This window comes from Schistocerca gregaria, chromosome 9, assembly GCF_023897955.1.
Source record: "Schistocerca gregaria isolate iqSchGreg1 chromosome 9, iqSchGreg1.2, whole genome shotgun sequence".
Classification (NCBI taxonomy): Eukaryota; Metazoa; Arthropoda; class Insecta; order Orthoptera; family Acrididae; genus Schistocerca; species Schistocerca gregaria.
This window is the reverse complement of record NC_064928.1, coordinates 186464144-186488728: the sequence shown is the minus strand read 5'-3', so window position 1 is coordinate 186488728 and position 24585 is coordinate 186464144. Positions and strand designations below refer to the sequence as shown.

Sequence of the window (24585 nt, the reverse complement as noted above, 5' to 3'; positions counted from 1 at the left end):
ACACTCATCCACGACTAACGTTCAACCTATCTTTTACGATACACATTCCAGTCGGAATTTACGATTCCATTGCTACTGACGTCTTGTCTCAACAATCTATCTGTTCCCAGTGCTATGTGGTCATTGTCATTTATAACATATAGTAAAATTTAACTGGCCGATGTCTGTACATGGGAGATATTTAAAAAATTTAATACGAGGGGTCTTTACCGTAGCCAATCACCAGCAGTCCATGCTTCCCGATTTTGGCACCGCTCTGAAAAAAATGGTTCAAATGGCTCTGAGCACTATGGGACTTAACAGCTGTGGTCATCAGTCCCCTAGAACTTAGAACTACTTAAACCTAACTAACCTAAGGACATCACACATCCATGCCCGAGGCAGGATTCGAACCTGCGACCGTAGCAGCCACGCTGTTCCGGACTGAGCGCCTCAACCGCGAGACCACATCGGCCGGCGCACCGCTCTGAATGCAGCCGTTTGCGTGTGGTATTAACCAGCAGACTTTGAGTAGTATAGTGATTCCCTAGGCCGGCTACTTCTAGTCTCTACAACAGATGGTGCAGAACGACACAAGCTACTGCATGGAATCGACTCATGCTCTCAGACGGCAGTCACAGATGTGAAGGGTTTACGATTTGTATTGTGCGCAGTAAGCCGGCCCTCCCTTATCGTGACCAGACTTCCTCAATCAGAAAGACTTTCCTCACATTCCCATGCAGTCCAACAATGGTCAACTTTCACATCTTAAGACTCCAAGAATCTGAATATGGCATGATTCGCCAGCCAAATTGGGACTCAAAATAAAGCACCTTTCAGAATCCGTCACGTACTGATGACGGTGGTTCAAATGAATATGCAACATCTCCGTGTCCTTCACAGTAATTATTCCACACTTGACGCTGTTCACGTCCCTTACACGCTAAAGCGACAAAGAAAGTGGTACGCCCACGTAATACATTGTAGCGCCCCCACAGACACCCAGAAGTGCCGCAACACGACATAGCATGGACCTCACTAATGTCTAAAGTAGTGCTGGAGGCAATTGACAACATGAATCCTGCAGGGCTGTCCATAAATCCGCAAGAGTGGAGATTTCCTCTGAACAGCACGTTGTAAGGTATCCCAGATGTGATCAATAATGTTCATGTCTGGAGAGTTTGGTGGCCAACGGAACAGTGTTCCTGGAGCCACTCTGACCCATGGGAATTTAAAAATTTCGTCGGAATGCAGAACTGACATGAATGGATGCAGGTGAACTGACACGATGCTTACGTACATGTCAGAGTCGTATAAACATAGACGTATCCTGGGTCCCAAATCACTCCAACTGCGCACGCTCCACACCATTACAGAGCCTCCACCAGCTTGAACAGTCCCATTCTGACATTCGGGGTCCACGGATTCATGAGATTGTCTCCATACTCGTACAATTAGAAACGAAACTCGTCCGACCAGGCGACATGTTTCGAGTCATCGACAGACCAATGTCGGTGTTGACGGGTCCAGGTGAGGCATAAAGCTTTGTGTCGTGCAGACATCAAAGCTACACGAGTGAGCCTTCGGCTCAGAAAGCCTGTATCTATGATGTGTCGTTGAATTGTTCGCCCACTGTCACTTGTCGACGATTGAAATCTGCAGCAATTTGCGGCAGGGTTGCACTTCTATCATGCTGAACGATTCAGTCATTGTTGGTCCCGCCCTTTGAGGCCCTTTTTCCGGTAGCGGTGATGTATTTTATGGAATTCCTGTTATTCGCTGTACAATCGTTAAAATGGTTGTACGGGAAAATCTCCACTTCATCGCTACCTCGGAGACGCTGTGTCCCATCGCTCGTGTGCCGACTATAACACCACGATCAGACTCAATTAAATCTTGATAACCTGCCATAGTAGCAGCAGTAACCGATCTAACAACTACTCCATACACTTGTTGTCTTATATAGGCGTTGCCGACCGCAGCGCCGTATTGTGCCTGTTTACATATCCCTGTATCTGAATACGTATGCCTGTGCCAGTTTTTTTGGCGCTTCAGCGTATAACCTACCAAGCCTGGTGTTTACACTAAACACGAGAAACACTAGTGCACTCTGTTGGTCGTGCCACCTGCCACAGAGAATTGCAATTTTTTTCCGATTTACGTTACGCGCAGATGGTGCGTACACGTACGAATTTACAGCGGTATTCAATCGTGCCTCTTAGGTGGTCCACTCTTTCTGATGGGCGCTGTAGGTTCAAATGGTTCAAATGGCTCTGAGCACTGTGGGACTTAACATCTATGGTCATCAGTTCCCTAGAACTTAGGACTGCTTAAACCTAACTAACCTAAGGACATCACACAACACCCAGCCATCACGAGGTGGAGAAAATCCCTGACCCCGCCGGGAATCGAACCCGGGAACCCGGGCGTGGGAAGCGAGAACGCTACCGCACGACCACGAGATGCGGGCTGCGCTGTAGGTGCTGTGTGGCGAGACGTATGCATGGATGTGTGTGTGGCTCATGGATATATGTACCCCACGTTCAGCTTACCTCATGCACGACCTCGTGAGCGCCCCCACAGTAGATGAAGAGCTCAAGCGATGGCCCCGGCAACCATCCGGCACACTTCAGGTTGGTGTTCAGGTCCTGGTTCTGTCAACACAGGAGAACTGGTGTAAGCCACACAGCACAGCAATACGGGAATTTGCCCATTACTGTTTACCACACACTATAAAGTCACATACGATAAAACCATCAAGTATCCTCTTCGATTCTGTGACACAGATTTAATTCCAGAACGTTGTCATTGTATTCTTTCACCCCATAATGGCCTTGCTAGTGTATAGATATCTTTCTTTTATAGTTTGAGGAGTAGCGCCTTCCTTCGAGCATACGTAAGTAAGAGACGGAAGCGAGCTGATAGATACAGTGAGTCATGGTTATGGCATGACAGATGCACTCTGATCCGGTAGCTAGCTGCAAGTAGTTATGACTGTAGCCGAAACATGTCAGCTTCTTATGGAGTATGGAATTATAGAGTATTTAAAACGTGTTTTGGAAACGAAACTGTATTTAGTATGATTACTACAACTCTCATTAATTATTGATAATTTGGTTATTAATGTGAATGACGGTGTTAATGGAAAGTAAGGTATGAAATGAATATTGTTATGTCTGATCATTACACCACCGCAGCATTATGGTCAACATAGCTGCACGAACTACCCAAGTCAAATACCCACCCCAACACAAACTCCAATTCATATCTCCCCTTATATTCTAACCAGGGCTCTCCGACATTGCAAATAATACTCCAGCATTGGACGTAATGGGGAATTCCTGTACTAGATGTGATAGTATACAGGGCGTTACAAAAAGGTAAGACCAAACTTTCAGGAAACATTCCTCACACACAAAGAAAGAAAAAATGTTATGTAGACATGTGTCCGGTAACGCTTACTTTCCATGTTAGAGCTCATTTTATTACATCTCTTCAAATTGCATTAATCATGGAATGGAAACACACAGCAACAGAACGTACCACCGTGACTTCAAACATTTTGTTACAGGAAATGTTCAAAATGTCCTCCGTTAGCGAGGATATATGCATCCACCCTACGTCGCATGGAATCCCTGATGCGCTGATGCAGCCCTGGAGAATGGCGTATTGTATCATGGCCGTCCACAATACGAACTCAAAGAGTCTCTACATTTGCTACCGGGGTTGCGTACACAAGTGCTTTCAAATGCCCTCATAAATGAAAGTCAAGAGGGTTAGGTCAGGAGAGCGTGGAGGCCATGGAATTGGTCCGCCTCTACCAACCCATCGGTCACCGAATCTGTTGTTGAGAAGCGTACGAACACTTCGACTGAAATGTGCAGGAGCTCCATCGTCCATGAACCACACGTTTTGTCGTACTTGTAAAGGCACGTGTTCTAGCAGCACAGGTAGAGTATCCCGTATGAAATCATGATAACGTGCTCAATTGAGCGTAGGTGGAAGAACATGGAGCCCAATCAAGACGTCACCAACAATGCCTGCCCAAACGTTCACAGAAAATCTGTGTTGATGATGTGATTGCACAGTTTCGTGCGGATTCTCGTCAGCCCACACATGTTGAATGTGAAAATTTACAATTTGATCACGTTGGAATGCAGCCTCATCCGTAAAGAGAACATTTGCACTGAAATGAGGATTGACACATTGTTGGATGTACCATTCGCAAAAGTGTACCCGTGGAGGCCAATCAGCTGCTGATATTGCCTGCACACGCTGTACATGGTACAGAAACAACTGGTTCTCCCACAGCACTCTCCATACAGTGATGTGGTCAATGTTACCTTGTGCAGCAGCAACTTCTCTGACGCTGACATTAGGGTTATCGTCAACTGCACGAAGAATTGCCTCGTCCATTGCAGGTGTCCTCGTCGTTCTAGGTCTTCCCCAGTCGCGAGTCATAGGCTGGAATGTTCCGTGCTCCCTAAGACGCCGATCAATTGCTCCGAACGTCTTCCTGTCGGGACACCTTCGTTCTGGATATCTGTCTCGATCCAAACGTACCGCGCTACGGCTATTGCCCCGTGCTAATCCAAACATCAAATGGGCATCTGCCAATTCCGCATTTGTAAACATTGCACTGACTGCAAACCACGTTCGTGATGAACACTAACCTGTTGATGCTACGTACTGATGTGCTTGATGCTAGTACTGTAGAGCAATGAGTCGCATGTCAACACAAGCACCGAAGTCAACATTACCTTCCTTCAACTGGGCCAACTGGCGGTGAATCGAGGAAGTACAGTACATACTGACTAAATTAAGCTCTAACATGGAAATTAAGCGTTTCCGGACACATGTCCACTTAACATCTTTTCTTTATTTGTGTGTGAGGAATGTTTCCTGAAAGTTTGGCCGTATCTTTTTGTAACACCCTGTAGATCTTAAATTAAATTTTCCCAGAGCCATTTAAGTCTCTAATTTATCTACGAGAACGTTGGAAGCTGGGGAAGTGAAATAAAATTTGTGCTGCGGCCGGGATTCGAACCCCAGCCTTTTTGTTTGCTAAGCAGATATGCTGACCAATGCACCATCACAGCATTATGTTGAGCAGAGCTGCTCGAACTACCCAAGTAAAACACCCTCCACCAACACGCTCCTGGTTCGAGTCCCTGCCGCAGCACAAATTTTAATTCACTTCTTCAACTTCCAGCGTTATCGTATATAAATTATAGACTTAAATGTCTCAGGAAAAATTTAATCAAGATCTATACGATCGCATGTAGTACAGCATTTCCCCATTACGTCTGATGCTCGGGTACTATTCCAGTGTCGGAGAGCACTGGTAATGGTGACAATATAAGGGCAGATGTGAATTGGAGTTTGTGTTGGGGAGGATATTTGACTTGGGTAGTTCGGGCAGCTATATTGTTATGTCTATTTACTGAGTACTCGTTAGCCTGAGAACTCTGATTGTATAGAGACTCTAATTTAGACTCTGAGGGGAATTTTGTAATGTACTACCAACCAGTTTATCGTCCTGTGAAAACAAGAAACAGTCTACGATAATTTTGTTGTTTAAAGATAAAGTTACTTTGGTATTTGAGGAGTTTATAAATTTGTTCATTTAATAAATTGTGCATTAAAAATACTAAGTTGTGATTGGTGAAATGTAAAACATGCGAGATTGTGTAATTCAATACTAACATCGGATTGACTAAGATGTGTATCAGCCAACCAAAAGATAACATCCCGATACCTTCTTCATCATACTGGTGGCAGCTCTATGATGCTCTGGGGAACATTCACGTGGGCCTCCATGTGCCCAGTGGAGCTCGTGCGAGAGAAGATGACGGCCAAGGAGCATCGTACACTGGTTACAGACCACATACCCTTCGTGTCGATCATGTTTAGTGAAGAAAGTGGCATTCTTCAGCAGGACAACATGCCATGTCAGAAGGCCGGAGTGTGATGCAGTGAATTGAGGTACACTTTGGCGAGTTTCTCGCCACATCTGCATCCGATCGAACACATCTGGCATGTGATTGAACGTCGCGTCAGACATCATCGCCCTATCCCCGGAATTTACGGTAATTAAGTGGTTTCTATGTGGTGATGCGGTGCCAACGCCCTCCAGCGACCTACCGAACCCTCATTGTTTCCTGTCACGACGCGTCGCCGCTGTTATCAGTGCCAAAGGTGGACATACCGGCTGTTACGTAGGTGATTATAATATTCTTGCTGATCACTGTAAATGCAAATATGTATACCATTTAGCTCTGCAAATGATGAAGAAATTGAAACAATGTTAGACGAGATAAAAGAAATTATCCAGACATTTAAGGATGAACAGAATTCAATTAGTACGGTATGTTGTAACTCGAAAGAAAAATGGTAGGACAACCGTGACTGGAGGAAACGAATGAAAGGCAAAACCGTCTAGTAAAGTTTGGCACAGAGCATAATTTAATCACTTCTAACATTGTGTCTGAAAAACATGATCGAAAGTTGTATACGTGGAAGAAACCTGGAGGTTTCACATTGATTGTTTCATGGAAAGAGAGAGATTTGAAACTGATAAGCATTTCGCAGGTACAGAAATGAAGTCTTACCCTATTTCACTGGTTATGAGCTGCAGATTAAAACTGAAGAAATGGCGGAAAGGCAGAAAATTAAGCATATGAGGCCTGGACAAAATTAAGGAAGACCATCTGCGCTATCAGGTCGTGGAGTCTGTGCGCACAGCAGCTGGTTGTTCAAACTATGCCTTTGCCGTGCCATATCTTAAACATTCACTCACTGAAGATTGGTTGGAGAAAATCGTGCCGGCCGCTGTGGCCGAGCGGTTCTAGGTGCTTCAGTGCGGAACCGCCCTGGTGCTTCGGTAGCAGGTTCGAATCCTACCTCGGGCATGGATGTGTGTGATGTTCTTAGGTTAGTTAGTTTTAAGTAGATCTAAGTCTAAGGGACTGATGACTACTGATCTTAAGTCCCATAATGCTTAGAGCCATTTGAACCATTTTGAGAAAATCGCACCTATGCAACATTTTCTTAACTAATGCACAGGAAAATTTGTACATTATTGGGATTCATTTAACAGGCTACTAACAAGATTTTATAATGCTGATGACAACCTCAGAGTTTCAAATCTATGTTGATAAGTAGTTGATACGAAACGCTTGAGATATATTTTCATGGTTTGTTTTTAATCAACTTTTATGAATAAAGTACTTAGTGAATTACTCCATAATTGAGAAGGTTCAATTCAAAATCTCTCAAAAACGTGACTGCATTTCAAATCAACTTCATTTGAATATCGGTCACGTTAACAGTACAAGACTTTCGTTTTGTTCCAAACACTCACTCAGTCGGTGTAGGAGAGTGATGTACCTAAATACATAACTAGAAAACAGTCCCTCCAAGTATGGGGTAGTAAAAAATTTCTCAGAAATGTAAATTTTATGTATTTAAATCTGATTACAGAAGATGGTTTAATTATGATAGTATACTAGATTATACAAAAACATCTGAAAGGCAATAGTTTTAGACAGCTACTAAAAATTGAATATAATCTACCGAAATATCAGCAAAAGCTAAACAAAAATAAAACAGTAATAATCTTAAGGCATTTTAAGATGGAAAACATGGTCCAACCAGTCTGTAATATGTTTTTTGACCGTGCTACTAGCTAATTTCGACCTGCTTCGACCACGTTGCCGATGTTAAAATGTATTGAATTATGGAGCTACACAAGAACAAAATACTAAAAAAAATATTTTAGGGTGGTTATGCTCTCTAAAAGAAATTAAAAACACGCTGATAATTGCATATTATTAACAATTGTATCCCAAGTTAATTTAATGACTTTACAGAGGAAAAAACGGATGATCCTTTGAGGTGCAGGCTTGCTTACATTTGCTGCCTGGAACAACACGACACAAACGGCCAGCGTCCCAGCGACGAACTGCATCATGGCGAACGGACTCATCACGTCGTCCAGGAACCTGACGAACCTGCAAAGTGAAGGTTTGTGTACATCACGGGTACAGAATAAATGCTAGCTGAAGCATACCGCTACAGCAGCTATATGGACCTGTAAATAATTAACGACACCAGTCAGTGTATCACTTTCCATTGGACTGTCATTTCTTCAGTATTAATTTCACAACACTCTTCTTCTACTCTGTTGTCAAAATCATCTCCTCCTTATACAGATCCGCACGTTCTTTACGTATGTGGTGAGCCAAAACGATACGGCCACCTGATCAATAGCTTGTTTGTACCTCTTTGGAGTCCGCCCCCGGTAGCCGAGTGGTCACCGGCACGGTAGCTCAGCGTGTTCGGTCAGAGAGCCGGTTGGCCTCTGCACTAGAAAGCTGAGTGGAAGGATCAACAAACGAACTTGAACGGAACTCATGTGACGTCCTCAACGACCAAACACAATAAAAATGTGGTCAGCGCGACAGAATGTCAACGCTAAGGGCCCTGGTTCGGCTCCCGGCTGGGTCGGAGATTTTCTCCGCTTAGGGATTGGGTGTTGTGTTGTCCTTAACATCATCATTTCATCCCCATCACGGCGCAAGTCGCCGGAGTGGCGTCAGACCGAAAGACTTGCACCCGGCTGACGGTCTACCGGACGGGAGGCTCTAGTCACACGTCATTTTTTTACCTCTTTCGAACAAAATAAATCGCTGATTCTGCGTATCACAGATGCGACAATTTGTTAGTTGGTTTGCGGGGGTATGTAGCATTAGAAGTTTACGCACAGGTCATGCAGTTGTCCTAAATACGCTACTGGCCAATAAAATTGCTACACCAAGAAGAAATGCAGATGATAAACGTGTATTCATTGGACAAATATATTATACTAGAACTGACATGTGATTACATTTTCATGCAATTTGGGTGCATAGATCCTGATAAATCAGTACCCAGAACAACCACCTCTGGCCGTAATTACGGTATTGATACGCCTGGGCATTGAGTCAAACAGAGCTTGGATGGTGTGTACAGGTACAGTTGCCCATGCAGCTTCAACACGATACCACAGTTCGCCAAGAGTAGTGACTGGCGTATTGTGACGAGCCAGTTGCTCGCCCATCATTGACAAGACGTTTTCAATTGGTGAGAGATCTGGAGAATGTGCAGGCCAGGGCAACAGTCGAACATTTTCTGTATCCAGAAAGGCCCGTACAGGAAGTGCAACATGCGGTCGTGCATTATCCTGCTGAAATGTAGGGTTTCGCAGGGATCGAATGAAGAGTAGAGCCACGGGTCGTAACACATCTGCAATGTAACGTCCAGTGTTCAAAGTGCCGTCAAAGCGAACAAGAGGTGACCGAGACGTACCATCACGCCGGGTGATACGCCAGTATGGCGATGACGAATGCACGCTTCCAATGTGCGTTCACCGCGATGTCGCCAAACACGGATGCGACCATCACGATGCTGTAACTGGAACCTGGATTCATCCGAAAAAATGACGTTTTGCCATTCGTGCACCCAGGTTCGTCCTTGAGTACACCATCGCAGGCGCTCCTGTCTGTGATGCAGCGTCAAGGGTAACCGCAGCCACGGTCTCCTAGCTGATAGTCCATGCTGCTGCAAACGTCGTCGAACTGTTCGTGCAGATGGTTGTTGTGTTGCTAACGTCCCTATCTGTTGACTCAGAAATCGAGACGTGGGTGCACGATTCGTTACAGTCATGTGGATAAGATGCCTGTAATCTCGACTGCTAGTGATACGAGGCCGTTGGGATCCAGCACGGCGTTCCGTATTACCCTTCTGAACGCACCGATACCATATTCTGCTAACAGTCATTGGATCTCGACCAACGCGAGCAACAATGTCGCGATACGATGAAGCTCAATCGCGATAGGCTACAATATGACCTTTACCAAAGTCGGAAACGTGATGGTACGCATTTTTCCTCCTTACACGAGGCATCAGAACAACGTTTGAGCAGGCAACGCCGGTGAAGTGCTGTTTGTGTATGAGAAATCGGTTGGAAACTTTCCTCATGTCAGCACGTCGTAGGTCTCCCCACCGGCGCCAACCTTGTGTGAATGCTCTGAAAAGCTAATCATTTTCATATCAATTTTCTTCCTGTCAGTTAAATTTGGCGTCATCTTCGTGGTGTAGCCGCTGATATCTGTCACCCTGTGATGGTGCCAGACAGTTGCCTAGATGGGTTCCATAGGGTTTACATCCGAATCTGGTCGATCGACGAGACATCAGCTTCACTATAATGCTCCCCAAACCACTGCAGGACGGTTCTAGCTCAGAGACGGGGCAAGCGTAATGCTGGAAGATGACATCCCCGTCAAGGCAGACATCAAGCATGAAAGGTTGCAGGTCGTTCGCAGCCGTCAGCGTGTCTTCGGTTACTACCAGAGGTCCCATGCAAGTGCAGGAGAATGTCTCCCGTAGCGTAATACTGCTTCTCCCATCCAGCGTCCGTGACGCTCTCCACGCTTCGAGTAACTGTTCACCTCAATGACGGCGTTTGTCGAGCCGACCATCGACCGAGTGCATCAAAAATGTGATTCACCGAAAAAGGCGACACGTTTCTATTGATAGGCGGTCGAATCCCGACGGTCCCGTTCGCACTGCAGTCGTAATTGACAATGTCTCTGGGTCGACACGTTAAGAGGTGTAGGACGTCACACGGGTCGACTTGGAGCAGGAGAGGCACCACGGGACATTTTAATTTCCACTGTCTATACTTTTACAAGTAAATTGATAAAACTTCGTCAGCATCTTCAAGAAGGATTCAGGATTCACACTCATTGCAATGGAAGTTGGAAAAAATAAAAGAAATTTTTTTACGTGTGAAATGTCATAATTTTTTTCACTTACGAATGGCTCCATTTGTTGCTATAGGTACACTTTTCTTCATAAGTTAGAGACATTCTTCGATGAATTTTGCACAGCATTCGTACCATACTCACAGGTGTATGAAACTCTAGAATTTGTTTAATTTATGAAAAAACGAATGAACTGTTATATTTTAAACTTCATGTTTAGGAAAAATACATTTTTCTTAGTTAATTGCCTCAATTTTTACCACAGGTTTTAATAGATTTGGAAAATTCTAGAGTTTAATACACCTTTAAGTATGGTTTGTATGCTGTGCAAAATTCATCCAAGAATCTCTCCTGCTTATGAAGAAAAGGGTACCTATAGCAACATATGCAGCCATTAGTAAGTGAAATAAATGATGAAATTTCACACGTAAAAAAATTAGTTATTTAGTTTTCTTACTTCCACTGCTATGGGGGTGAATTCTGAATCCTTCCTGGCCATGCTGACAAAGTTTTATGAATTTATTTGTAAAAGTATAGACAGTGGAAACTAAAGTTTTAGCCGGCCGGTGTGGTCGAGCGGTTGTAGGCGTTTCAGGTTGGAACCGCGCGACCGCTACGGTCGCAGGTTCGAATCCTGCCTCAGGCATGGATGTGTGTGTTGTTCTAAGGTTAGTTAGGTTTAAGTATTTCTAAGTTTCCATAGTGCTCACAGCCATTTGAACCATCCTACTTAACAAAGCAGTGAAACCCCAAACCCCACGTTCTGTGAAGAGTCGTGGGCGTCCAACCATTTAGCGTATAGTATTAATTTCACTGTCCTTTTACCTCTTTGGGTAGATGCTCATGATAGTAGCACGTCAATATTCGACCAGCTTCGCCGTTTTCGAGATACTCTTTTATAGGCTCTGGGTAATAATAATCCTTGCTTTGTCAGTGTCGCCTATCTCAATGGATCTCCCCATTTTCTGTCCGTGTCTTTGCTGGGGCGGTCCCCCGTCCGTGTCTCCTCCGCTCACATACTTCTGACACCGCGTCACGTGCACGCAACGTCACCAGGCGGCATCCAACGTCGCTGAGGGCAGTGGTCGTAATCTTTTGGCTCGTCTGTATAAGTAGGAGTAGAAGTGGCGCACTGTTCTCGTTTCTGGTATTAACGAATTTCTTTCGCACTTCCCCCTTATTTAGTCAACCTGCATAATTTTTTACCGCTATAATTCATTAACGTTCAGAAACAGAATATTATCCGGCTGGAGTGAACTTGTGCTATGTACCTTAATGAACTTAAACTTCCACTTGCAAAATCTGAAGGAAAAACAGCGTTCAATATCAAGTTACTCTTCCAAATTTGCTGGTCACTCTCATTTTGTCTCTGACGTGATCAAAAGTACACAGACGCCTTTATCTGATGTGGAATTGACCAGTAGGTGTCGCCAGAGGCGATCCTTCCAGTGTAAAATGGGAAAGAGGTTGGTTGGTTGGTGGATACGGTGGAGGGCACGAAACAGCAAGATCATCGGTCCCATCGGACTAGGAGAACGAAGTCAGCTGTGCACTTTTACACGAACCATCCCGGCCATTTGCAGAAATCACTGAAAACCTAAATCAGGATGGCCAAACGCGGGTCTGAACCGTTGTCCTCCCGAATGCAAGTCCAGTGTGCTCCACACTGCGTCATCTCTCTTGGTGGTGGGGCTAGGAGGCTGAGAATGTTGTGTTGTCGGCAAAGGCAGTAACAGCAGAATGGGCCAAACAGTAAAGCTAAGTGACTTACGACGTGGACTAGCCATTGAATGTTAGCTGAGTAACAGTACCATGAGGGGCATTTCAACCCTCAGAAAGTCGATAATTGGTGATTTGATTATGAAGTGGAAACGTGAAGCAACTACCAAAGCTACAACAAGAGCAGGCAGACCTCCCATACTCAGGGAGTGAGGAACCATCGATCATTTCGGAAGGCAGATGTAAAAGGTAGTACGAGATCAGGAGATGGAATCACTGGTGACTTCCGAAATGCTGCCGGCACCCAAAATGGCACTATCATTGTCTGCATGTAATTAAAAAGAATGGGGCACAACGATCGAGCGACTCCTCATAAGCCACACGTCTTTGTAGTTGGTGGTAAGAGATTCTTCAAGTATAGTACGTAGCGACGCCACGGGGTGAGTGGATGACTGAAGGCGAGTGATGTTGACTGATCACGCTGTGCCCTGGGGCAGTCTGATGGAAAGGTGTAGGTTGGGCGAATGCCTGGAGAACTTTACTTGCCACCACGGTGTACGACCAGTAGTCAAGTACCGAGGATCTGGTGTATCAGTATAGGGGTGCTTTGCGTGATTACGGACCGATCGCCATATTGGGCTTAAGTAATCGCTAAATGCGAATGGATATGAACAGAATTTACATCATTGTGCACTATGTAAGCACGATTAGTGTTTGTATCAGCATTGCGATGCACCCTGTCATAAAGGATGGTCTGTGAGGCAATGGTGGGATAACATTCCTGAAGTAGACTAGATTGCCCATAGTCCAGACCTGAACTCAACTCAATACCTTTGGAGTGAGCTGGAATGTCAGCTTCGCACCAGACGTAGCGTCTTCTCTAGTTTCGAGTTTTGAGCAACTGGGCTACCATTCCTCAGCTGACATATAGAAACCTCATTGAAATTGTCCCCAGCAGATCTGAAGCCGCAATAGGGGCAAAGGGTTGACACGCCCTATATTAACAGCCCCTAATAACTATCCAATGATGACAGCGAACCTATAGTTCTGTACCGACAAGATACCCTGTAACTGCAATATAAGATCTGAAGATGGGCAGCTAGCCTGAAACCGGCCATTCAAAATAAAAAATAGCGATCAAAGACTGAAATGCCACATTTTTATTTAAAGAACGATCGCGGAAATCTCATTAAGACAATCATGTCTAGTTTTGATAAACTATCCAGATGCTTTGGATCGGCCGCCAATGCATATAAGAAATGGTCATTTATGATAATTCCGTTCAGACTAAATTTTACGTTCATTGTTTTCTGACCTGTTTTCCTCTGTTTAGCTCTATATATTTGGGTACAGAGTGAAGTTATTCCTCAAACAATGTCCATATACATCAATAAAAACCGTCTCTGCGAAATGTTTCACAATTCATGTAATACCCTTCTAGAGGTTATAGGACTTAATAGATTAAGTTCACATAGGAACCCATGTCTGCAAAAGTTATAGCGGACGGGCGCTTCTAAATGTATGTACACACATCAAAAAAGTTTTGCATCCCCCTCGGTTCCGAGAGTTCCGGAATCTGTGAAGAAAATTGGAATACAGATCAACATAAACATCATTACCACCCTTTTTATTGCTCATGAAAACCACACATTGCATGTTGTAACACCATACAGTGAGACCGTCTGAGGTGGTGGTCCAGATTTCTGTACACACCGGTACCGCTAATACCCAGTAGCACATCGTTTTTCATTGATGCATGCCTGTATTCGTCGTGGCATACTGTCCACAAGTTCATCAAGCCACTGTTGGTCCAGATCGTCCCACTCCTCAATGGCGATTCGGCGTAGACCCCTCAGAGTGGTTGGTGGGTCATCTCGTCCGAAAACAGCCCTTTTCAATATATCCCAGGCATGTTCGATAGGGTTCATGACTGGAAAACATACTGGCCACTCTAGTAGAGTGATGTTTTCCTGAAGGAAGTCATTCACAAGATGTGCAAGATGAGGGTGCGAACTGTCGTCAATGAAGACGAATGCCTCGCCAATGTGCTGGGGATATAGTTGCACTATCGGTTGGAGGATTGCATTCAAGTATCGTACAGCCGTTACGGCGCCTTCCATGACCACCAGCGGCGTAAGTTGGCCCACATAATGCCATCCCAAAACATCAGGGAACCTCCACCTTTATTCGTTGGGCAGTGTGTCAAAGGCGTTCAGACTGACCGGGTTACCTCTAATCACTACTCCGACGATTGTCTGGTTGAAGGCATATGCGACACACATCGTTGAAGAGAACGTGATGTCAATCCTGAGCGGTCCATTCGGCATGTTGTTGAGGCCATCTGTACCGCGCTGCATGGCGTCGTGGTTGCAAAGATGGACCTCGCCATGGACGTCGGGAGTGAAGTTGCGCATGATGCAACCTATCGCGCACAGTTTGAGTCGTAACACGACGTCCTGTGGCTGCACGAAAAGCATTATCCAAGATGATGGCGTTGCTGTCAGGGTTCCTCCGAGCCATAAACCGTAGGTAGCGGTCATCCACTGCAGTAGTAGTCTTTGGGCGGCTTGAGCGAGACATGTGCTCGACGGTTCCTGTCTCTTTGTGTCTTCTCCATGTCCGAACAACATCGCTTTGGTACACTTTTAGACGCCTGGGCACAATTCGGAAGCGATCGAACCGCGGTATTGACTGTATAGGCATGGTTGAACTACAGACAACAAGAGCCGTGTACGTCCTTCCTGGTGGAATGACTAGAAGTAATCGGCTGTCGGAGCCTCTGTCTAATAGACGCTGCTCATGCATGTTTGTTTACATCTGTGGGCGAGTTTAGTGGCATCTCTGAACAGTCTTAGGGGCTGTGTCTGTGATACAATATCCACGTCTTTCTTCAAGAGGTCTGGGATCCGGGGTGCTGCAAAACTTTTTTGATGTGTTTATATACAGGGTAATTTGGTGACGACGTTACAAACTTTCTAGGTTGATACAGAAGGATAAATGCATCAGTTTGAGGTTAGGGTTTCTGTATCGCAAACGAACGAGTAGAAAATCGTTGTGCTACTTCTGACAGTGGAATACATGTGCTGGTATTGCTACTATTGTGGTCCTATTAAAAATGTTATGTACTCACTCCCCTTTACGAGCCCTAGATGTTTGTAACGGGAATTTTCGAACACCGTGTATAGCTCTTTCTGTTACAGTTCACAAAAAAACTTATGAGAAACAGCGTTACCGTACTCTTATGACCTCTACTTTCTAAATCGGTAGCTCCTTTCTCCATACTCTTTCCACCACAACAAATCGTTCTTAGAGCCACGTGTGTAGTGGAGGTAAGTGTAATCCTGTGTTTCTAGTGGAGTGAGCTGTGTCTGCAATCGTGAATGTAACAGTGCGGCTTGCGTAGACTATTCTGTCCATGATCTAAAGAGAAAGTATCAGATTGGTTGGTCGAACACATGAGGTAGACGAAATATACAAACATCAATAACACAAGACACTGTCACACCTTGTCGTCTTGGAACTTAGGTTCACCATCGAGGAAAAAAACATTTTAGCAAGAGATGGACCTCATCAGCCAAAATGGTCATTTAACACACACACACACACACACACACACACGCGCGCGCGCGCGCACACACAAGCAGAGAAAGGAAGAGAAAGTGTAAATAAAATTCATGTTCGGCGTCAAGCTCTCTGAGGAACAAATGAACGCTGACTGGGTTAGGAAAAACAGCAACCTAGAGCTCACCACGTTTTGCGATGTGAAAAGGCGTTTACAAAAAACGACATTAGACAAAGTACATTTAATACCCGTGAGCAGTGACTTTAGAACGCAAAAGAAGAAGGATAAGTCACAACAAAACGTAAGTAACAACAAACATATACAAAAAACATTTCGACACGCGAAAATCACGTTTTTTAAAAATCAAGGGATGTATTAACTAGCCCATAAAATTCACATTTACATCGTAAAACCATGTAATGTAAAATCACGATAAGAACCAAAACGAACAAAAACTTTCTTTAGGCCTCACTTTGTTAGATCAGTTACAACCTAAAAAATATGTTCACTCTTTACAGTTTTCATTAAACAACACCTACCGTTGGATGAAAAAAAACCTTTTTGCACAAAGGCGGCAAGTATATCTCATAATTTAATTGCAGACAGGGAAAGAAAGACTGGAGTTGCAGATGAATATGGTCATACAACCCTTGCAGTGGTCTGACCTTACACAATAACCATGGGACCCATGTTTCAACTCTTGGGACGCAAACTCGACCAGGAGCTGGAAACAGCATGAAACAAGATTCATCCGGCCAAATGAGTTTCTTCCATTAGTCCTAGTCCAGGTTTTATGGCTTCGGCTTCATGTTTTCTGTTACGGAATGCTGGTGCATTAGCTCCATACTTAATAATTATATACAACCGTTCGCTCGACGAAAGATTCGTACCCAAAGACTGGGAAGTTGCGCAGGTCACACCAATATTCAAGAAAGGTAGTAGGAGTAATCCACTAAATTACAGGCCCATATCGTTAACGTCGATATGCAGCACGATTTTAGAACATATATTGTGTTCAAACATTATGAATTACCTCGAAGAAAACGGTCTATAGACACACAGCCAGCATGGGTTTAGAAAACATCGTTCCTGTGAAACACAACTATCTCTTTATTCAGAGGAAGTGTTGAGTGCTATTGATAAGGGATTTCAGATCGATTCCTCATTCCTGGATTTCTGGAAGGCTTTTGACACTGTACCACACAAGCGGCTCGTAATAAAATTGCGTGCTTATGGAATATCGTCTCAGTTATGTGACTGGATTTGCGATTTCCTGTCAGAGAGTTCACAGTTCGTAGTAATTGACGGAAAGCCATCGAGTAAAACAGGAGTGATTTCTGGCGTTCCCAAAGTTAGTGTTATAGGCCCTTTGCTGTTCCTTATGTATATAAACGATTTTGGTGACAATCTGAGCCGGCCGTGGCGGCTTAGCGGCTATAGGCGCTTCAGCCCGGAACGGCGCTGCTGCTACGGTCGCAGGTTCGAATCCTACCTCGGACATGGATATGTGTGATGTCCTTAGTTTAGTTAGGTTTAAATAGTTCTATGTTCTAGGGGACTGATGACCTAAGATGTTAAATCCCATAGTGCTCAGAGCCATTTGAGCCATTTTTTGACAATCTGAGCACCCGTCTTCGGTTGTTTACAAATGACGCTGCCGTTTATCGACTAATATAGTCATCAGAATACCAAAATAAACTCCAAAACGATTTAGAAGAAATATCGAAATGGTGCGAAAAGTGGCAGTTGACCCTAAATAACGAAAAGTCTGAGGTCATCCACATAAGTGCTAAATACAATAAAATATACAAATGGTGTTCAAGGTGAATCCTTAGGACAATAACACGAGGAGAAAGTGGCCCAGGGAAACATCTGGTTTTCAAGGGAACACCTCATGCACCGAACACACTTGATCCTCACCTCTTGCAGGCAGCACCCTGCCAAACGGTACGTCCAACGGTTTCGGTCAACAATTTCCCCAAACGCGGCCACCATACTGCAGAGTGTACCAGGTGACACCTCGTCCCAAAATAACCCAGCAGGTTCGACGTCCAAAGAATGACTCAGGTCTACCAAGACGCAATCGCGTCAAGTAATTCACAAGTGACGCCGGCCACGAGGATGCATAGGCTGTCCAACGCTGAGTGAGAATGAGGTTTGCCCTTGCACCTAGCAGACATCAGCGTTGCAACGACTGCGCCTACACGCGTTACGGTCTCTCAGATAAACACTGACTGATGCCACAAGGCGTCGCAGCCATGGGGCAGAACTTGTATCGCTTCGCGGGCCGACTGCTCGTGAGTGTCTGGGCTCGCCGCTAGAAGCAGCCTCTTCAAAACCCCGCCAGCTCTAGGCGAACGACAGCACATGTCAAATCAAATTGAGATGCCGCGCTGGAGAGCTGGAGATCGAACCAGTACCAAACTTACGCAGGAGCTTTGGTTAATAACCGTTGGTGGGATACCGAGTCAAAAGCTGTCTAAAAATCGAGAAATACTGCTTCCAGCTAATTACCTAGATCCACAGGTTTCACGACATCTGGTGAGAAAAGCGCGGGTTGGATGGAGATAACTGGTGCTTTCGGGACCTGCGCCGGTTAAGTTGGTGGTGATCACTCACTTCGAGATACCTCACAAATGATAATAATAACAATAATGTTGTGTAGCACCTCGTGCCCATCTTTCACTTTGACCTGAAAACCAACGGCACCCGGGTTTCTCCAAACGGTCACCCATCCAAGCAGTAGCCGTGTCCAAAGTTGATTAACTACAGCAATATTTTTTTCCCCAAAGGAACGTTCCTGGCACCCAAAGGGAGGGGTAGGGGCAAAGTGTGAAGGGGTCGCCATCTGAGGCTTGCCCACCACGTCTCATTCCCTCTGCCGGGAACCAACGAAAGCGTAGGGAACGTGGAGTGGAGGTACAAAGCACATTATTGAGTTGTTTTTGGGAACATTTATCTTGGACAACAGTGGTTTATTTTACTTAAAAATGAACGTGAACAGTCACAACCGCAAGAAACTTCTTTTTTTTATGAGGTAACCGGTTTCGGTCTGTTTTAGACCATCTTCAGACCTACCATCATGTTGGTAGCGTTAGCGTTCGTGGAGTCGTAGCGCCTGCTCCATTCACCACCATCTTTTACCATCATGGTGAGCTGACCGAGGTGGCCGAGAGGTTCTAGGCACTACAGTCTAGAACCGCGCCACCGCTACGGTCACAGGTTCGAATCCTGCCTCAGGCATGGATGTGTGTGATGTTCTTAGGTTAGTTAGGTTTAAGTAGTTCTAAGTTCAAGGGGACTGATGACCTCAGAAGTTAAGTCCCATAGTGCTCAGAGCCATTTGAACCATTTTGAACTATCATGGTGATAGGTCTGAAGATGGCCTAAAACAGACCGAAAGAGGTAACCTCATAAAAAAGAAATTTCTTGTTGTTTTGACTTTTCATGATTATTTTTACATTAGTAATTGTTTGATATACGTATATATCACCGAGCGTAGCAGGACACCGACATCACGAGGAATCCGTCATACTTGGTAGGACTATTGAGGCGTACACCAATATCACTAACGTCAGTTTGCTTCAGAATCCTTGAACATATCCTCAGTTAGGATGTAATAAAATTTCTTGAGACAGAACGTCTTAAATCTACGAAGTAGCATGTTCTTAGAAAGCTCGTGCGTAGCTCAGTTTTTCCTTTTCTCACATCATATATTGAGAACTATGGATGAAGGGCACGATGCTTCTACCATGGAACACGTTTAACTGTGCCCCTTTGTGGTTGCCGACTTAATTTTAGTTTATATATTAATTTATTCATTTGGTCACGGTAACGGATGGTTGACTGTAGCAATTGTTCGTGGAGGTACTGGAGTACCAAATGTTCCTGGACTCTAAAGTTTCGTTGACAGAGACATTATTCCATTTCGCACCTACCACATGGCCGAACTTGCTAATAAGGACTTTGCTAAATCTGCTTATATGTCGACTTCAGTTTTGTCTTTTTATACTCGTAATAGCTGTTAACGAAGGTGCGTGCATATGGAGTAAGGTCTTAAGTAATAGAGCCCTTTTGGATCAACTCCGAGATGGGTTATCAATGATACTACAAAGGAAATTAGACGAAAACTGTTTTTCGGATTGCAGACGATTCCGCAATGTCGTTCATTAAGGAAGAGCCGAAAACTCAAGGAGATTTTTTTTTTTACCTTCAGCAGACAGGTAGTCAACGGCGTGTCCACAAACCAAACCTTTACTTGTTACCCAAATGAATACAGATTCATTTACAGATATTTTCCTCTTATTACGACTATACAAAGACAAAGCAGAAGTCGACATATAAGCAGATTTACCAAAGTCCTTATTAGCAAGTTCGGCCATGTTGTAGGTGCGAAATGCAATAATGTCTCTGTCAACAAAACTTTCGAGTCCAGGAACATTTGGTACTCCTGTACCTCCACGAACAATTGCTACAGTCAACCATCCGTTACCATGACCAAATGAATAAATTAATATATAAACTAAAATTAAGTCGGCAACCACAGAAAACAGAAGGTCCGTCGAGTAAGGCTTGAGCAGCTACAGACTTGACTGGTATACGAAAGGCTATTTTCAATTTGTACAGAAACCAGATGGCAGTTATAAGAGTCGAGGGGCGTGAAAGGGAAGCAGTGGTTGAGAAGGGAGTGAGACATGGTTGTAGCCTAACCCCGATGTTATTCAATCTGTATACTGAGCAAGCAGTAAAGAAAACAAAATAACAATTCGGAGTAGGTACTAAAATGCATGGAGAAGAAATAAAAACTTTGAAGTTCGCCGTTGACATTGTAATTCTGTCAGAGACAGCAAAGGACCTGGAAGAGCAGTTGAGCGGAATGGACTGTGTCTTGAAAGGAGGATATAAGATGAACATCAAAGAAAGCAAAACGAGAATAACGGAATGTAGTCGAAGTAAATAGGGTGATGCTGAGGGAATTGGACTAGGAAATGAGACGCTTAAAGTAGTAAATGAGGTTTGCTACTTGGAAAGCAAATTAACTGATGATGGTCGAAGCAGAGAGGATGTAAAATGTAGACTGGCAATGGCAAGGGAAGCGTTTCTGAAGAAGAGAAATTTGTTAACATCGAGTGTAGAAGTCGTTTCTGGAAGTATTTGTATTGAGCGTAGCCATGTATGGAAGTGAAACATGGACGATAAATAGTTTGGACAAGAAGAGAACAGAAGCTTTCGAAATGTGGTGCTACAGAAGAATGCTGAAGATTAGATGGGTAGATCACGTAACTAATGAGGAGGTACTGAATAGAATTGGGGAGAAGAGAAATTTGTAGCACAACTTTCATTTTACTCAACTAGGATCAGCTAACAAAATCAGCTCCTCCTCTTTCCTTGTCGTTTTTTTCTCCAGTATCCATTCATCGCTCCTCATGTCCTCTTTTCCTTTATTCTGTCCATGTTGTTCCTCATTCCTTTTATCTCCTGTACCGAAAGCCTTCTAAATTTAATATTTTGTTATTAAAAAGATTTTCCTCTGGTATTTCTGATTCCTTGATACTGTTTTTTTTTTCTAGATATTTCCTTATTCCTGTAATTGTTGATTTCTTCTTCTAGAAATACACGAATAACTGTTTCGTGAGCCTTTTCACATTCATATAGTAGAGCTGTCTAAAAATATTAATCTTGTTTTAGCCATTGCTTCCAAAACATTCTCCATAGTTTCGCACATATTTCCATTTCTTCTCATTTTCCAGCCATCTGTAGTTTGTATTGCACCCATTATTTTTCTAACTATCCATCTTTCAAGTACCTCTATTCTGTCCAACTTATATTTCATTCTTAGGCATACACATCCATTGAACTACTCTTGTTGTGCCACTGTGGTATACTGTTTTAGTTTTGTTTTTGTAGATATGCATTTCTTGTTGTAAACGTTCTTTGTCGAACCATATGCTCTCTCCATTTTGTTAACTCTTACATCTACTGCAAATTTTTCGAGTCCATTCTGTTCCACAGTTTCCGCAACATATTTGTGTTAACTTACTGGCTTTATTCTACCTAATTTTTGTTTCTATAAATGTAGGAGCATTTTTTATGTTTGTCATGAATTTTGTTTGTTCATCTAAAATTTTGAGAACAATCCTATTTGCTATTTCTTCCAGAAGTTGTATCTGAATAATTGTGTCTGTCAGATTTTCTGACTATGTTCCAAAATTGACTGCAAAAGCCAGACACTTTACTAATTCCATCGTTATTCATTCCCGGAATTATTTCTTCAGTTTTGTGATTCTATTGCAGTTGTTAATATTACTAATATTTGTCAAGGATCTATCTTAAAATAACATAGTTACGCTAATAAAGATTAAAACATACTTTATTTACAATTATTAAAAACTCTTTAACTGATTTACCAGCGCCCACAAATATTTGATTTTGATGGAATTTCAAATCATTGTTAGTATTATATCTATTAATTCTAATTGCAACTGTACGATTTTTAGTTATACACTACACTTCAAATATTGAAACAGCATTAACAGATTTAATACACATATAAAGATATTAGCTGCACAGAACGGTAGGAGACACTCTGATTGTTTTGGCAACTGCACTGTGAAGCTTTAATAAAATCTTATAAAAAATATTTCAAGTACATCCACTCTAATTGATTTGAAGTATTTCAACAGTAAATACATGTTTTTAAAATTGTTCCTTCCATCCAAAGTTTTATTCTGAAGTGTACATTACTGGCACTTACCAATATTTACTTGCAAACTGATTCGCTTAACATGGGTTGGCATTTACTTACCACTGTTTACTTTCTGGGCGAGTTAAGGAAAACTGACTGTGAGAACTCGAAAAATAAACATTTAAATTATCCGAATTGTTTCGTTTTATGGTACTAAGATTTGCAAAACCAATATTTCACACAATGAAACAAAACAACCCCAAAAATCAATCTGTGATTCAGCACAACGTTAAGGATGGCCCTTAACATTTCTGCTATCACAATGTCACGAAAAATTCACTCAAATCATAAGGAACACAGCTTAACATCGCGTATTTGCTTAAAGAATTGTTAACGTTCATCTGATTATTGTATAAATCCTCTCTAGTACCCATTTATGCGGCATGAACACCACAACCTTTCTACTAATGGGAGCCAAGTCTTTTGGACTTACTACAGTTAACATGCAGACATCCACGGTAACTTACCATTAGTGAGAGTATGCCAACTCTTTACTGATCATGGAGCTGTCAACTAATGTCAATCAAGCACATTACCTGGCTGGTTTTACATGCAGAAACTATGTTTCTCATCGACTTTCCCTTACCACTGTTCACAATCCAGGTCTTCATATGTCGAGATGTTAAGGATTGACTCAATTATTACAATTTTACATTCAAATGGAGGATCTAGATTTTTTTTATTTGTACATATTCACATTTAGGCGAGGGGTTTGTTATGGTTCATACATATGTTGAGTCAAAAAGGGCTTTCCAACTTTATTTTTGAATAATAAAGAAATTTATTGAGATAAAGTAGAGAATTCGTAGGAGTGTCATTTTGTAAAATAGAACCTCAAGTTTCATTCATGCAGCGCATCACTATCCCTTTCTGCCTCCACGAGCGCCAGCATAGTGCACACTTGAAATCTTTCACTAGTTTCGAGTGTGCTCACTGTCTGTTTAGGTTACATGTAACGGACTCTGCAGACAGGTAAATGAAGATGACCGAGGTTGGATGGTTTACTACCAGCAAGACGGTACATCACCTCATTTCCTCACGGAAATTCGAGGTGTTCTCGATAATCGTTTCCCAGGTCGGTGGATAGGCCATTAAGGGCCAATCGCATGGCGAGCTCGCTCCCTAGACTTGATACCATTGGATTCCTTTCTCTGGGGTTTCATTAAAGACCGTACCAACGTTCCTCCCCTACCTGGCAGTATAGCCGACCTGAAAACTTTGCCGTTGCAGAAATTGCTCCAATTCGCTGTAACGAGTGTGAAAAGAAGTTGGCTACCGGTGTTAAGTTTGCCGGGTCACAAATCGTAATCACATCGAAACAAAATGACACCTGGCACTTTTATCTCAGGCTCTGTTACAAAATGACAAAAAAAGTTCAAATGGCTCTGAGCACTATGGGATTTAACTTCTGAGGTCATCAGTCCCCTAGAACTTAGAACTACGTAAACCTAACTAACCTAAGGACATCACACACATCCATGTCCGAGGTAGAATTCGAACCTGCGACCGTAGCAGTCGCGCGGTTCCAGACTGAGCGCCTAGAACCGCTAGACCACCGCGGCCGGCTACAAAATGACACATATACCGCGTCTGCAAGTTACCTAAATAAATTTCTACTCTTTCCAGACCTGTAAAGTCCTTTTTGACTCACTTTGTTTTATAAACGTACACCCACGAGCAAATAGGACAGCTGATCTGTTCATAGTTACAAAAACTTCATTTATCGGCTACGTTACACCTTGACGTCAACTACACTACTGCCCATTAAAATTGCT

The 24585-nt window shown here is 43.3% G+C and overlaps 1 protein-coding gene across 1 annotated transcript in view; it reads right to left on the bottom strand.

Annotated features, from left to right (window-relative positions):
• Window positions 1-24585, bottom strand: part of LOC126291492 (odorant receptor 22c-like) — a 115639-nt gene that overhangs the window by 33605 nt on the left and 57449 nt on the right. Inside the window, exons 4-5 of the mRNA XM_049985000.1 lie at window positions 7892-7991; window positions 2532-2633 (exon numbers count right to left, since the gene is read on the bottom strand). Of these exons, the coding sequence (XP_049840957.1) occupies window positions 2532-2633; window positions 7892-7991 (202 nt within the window). The remainder of the gene's footprint in view (window positions 1-2531; window positions 2634-7891; window positions 7992-24585) is intronic.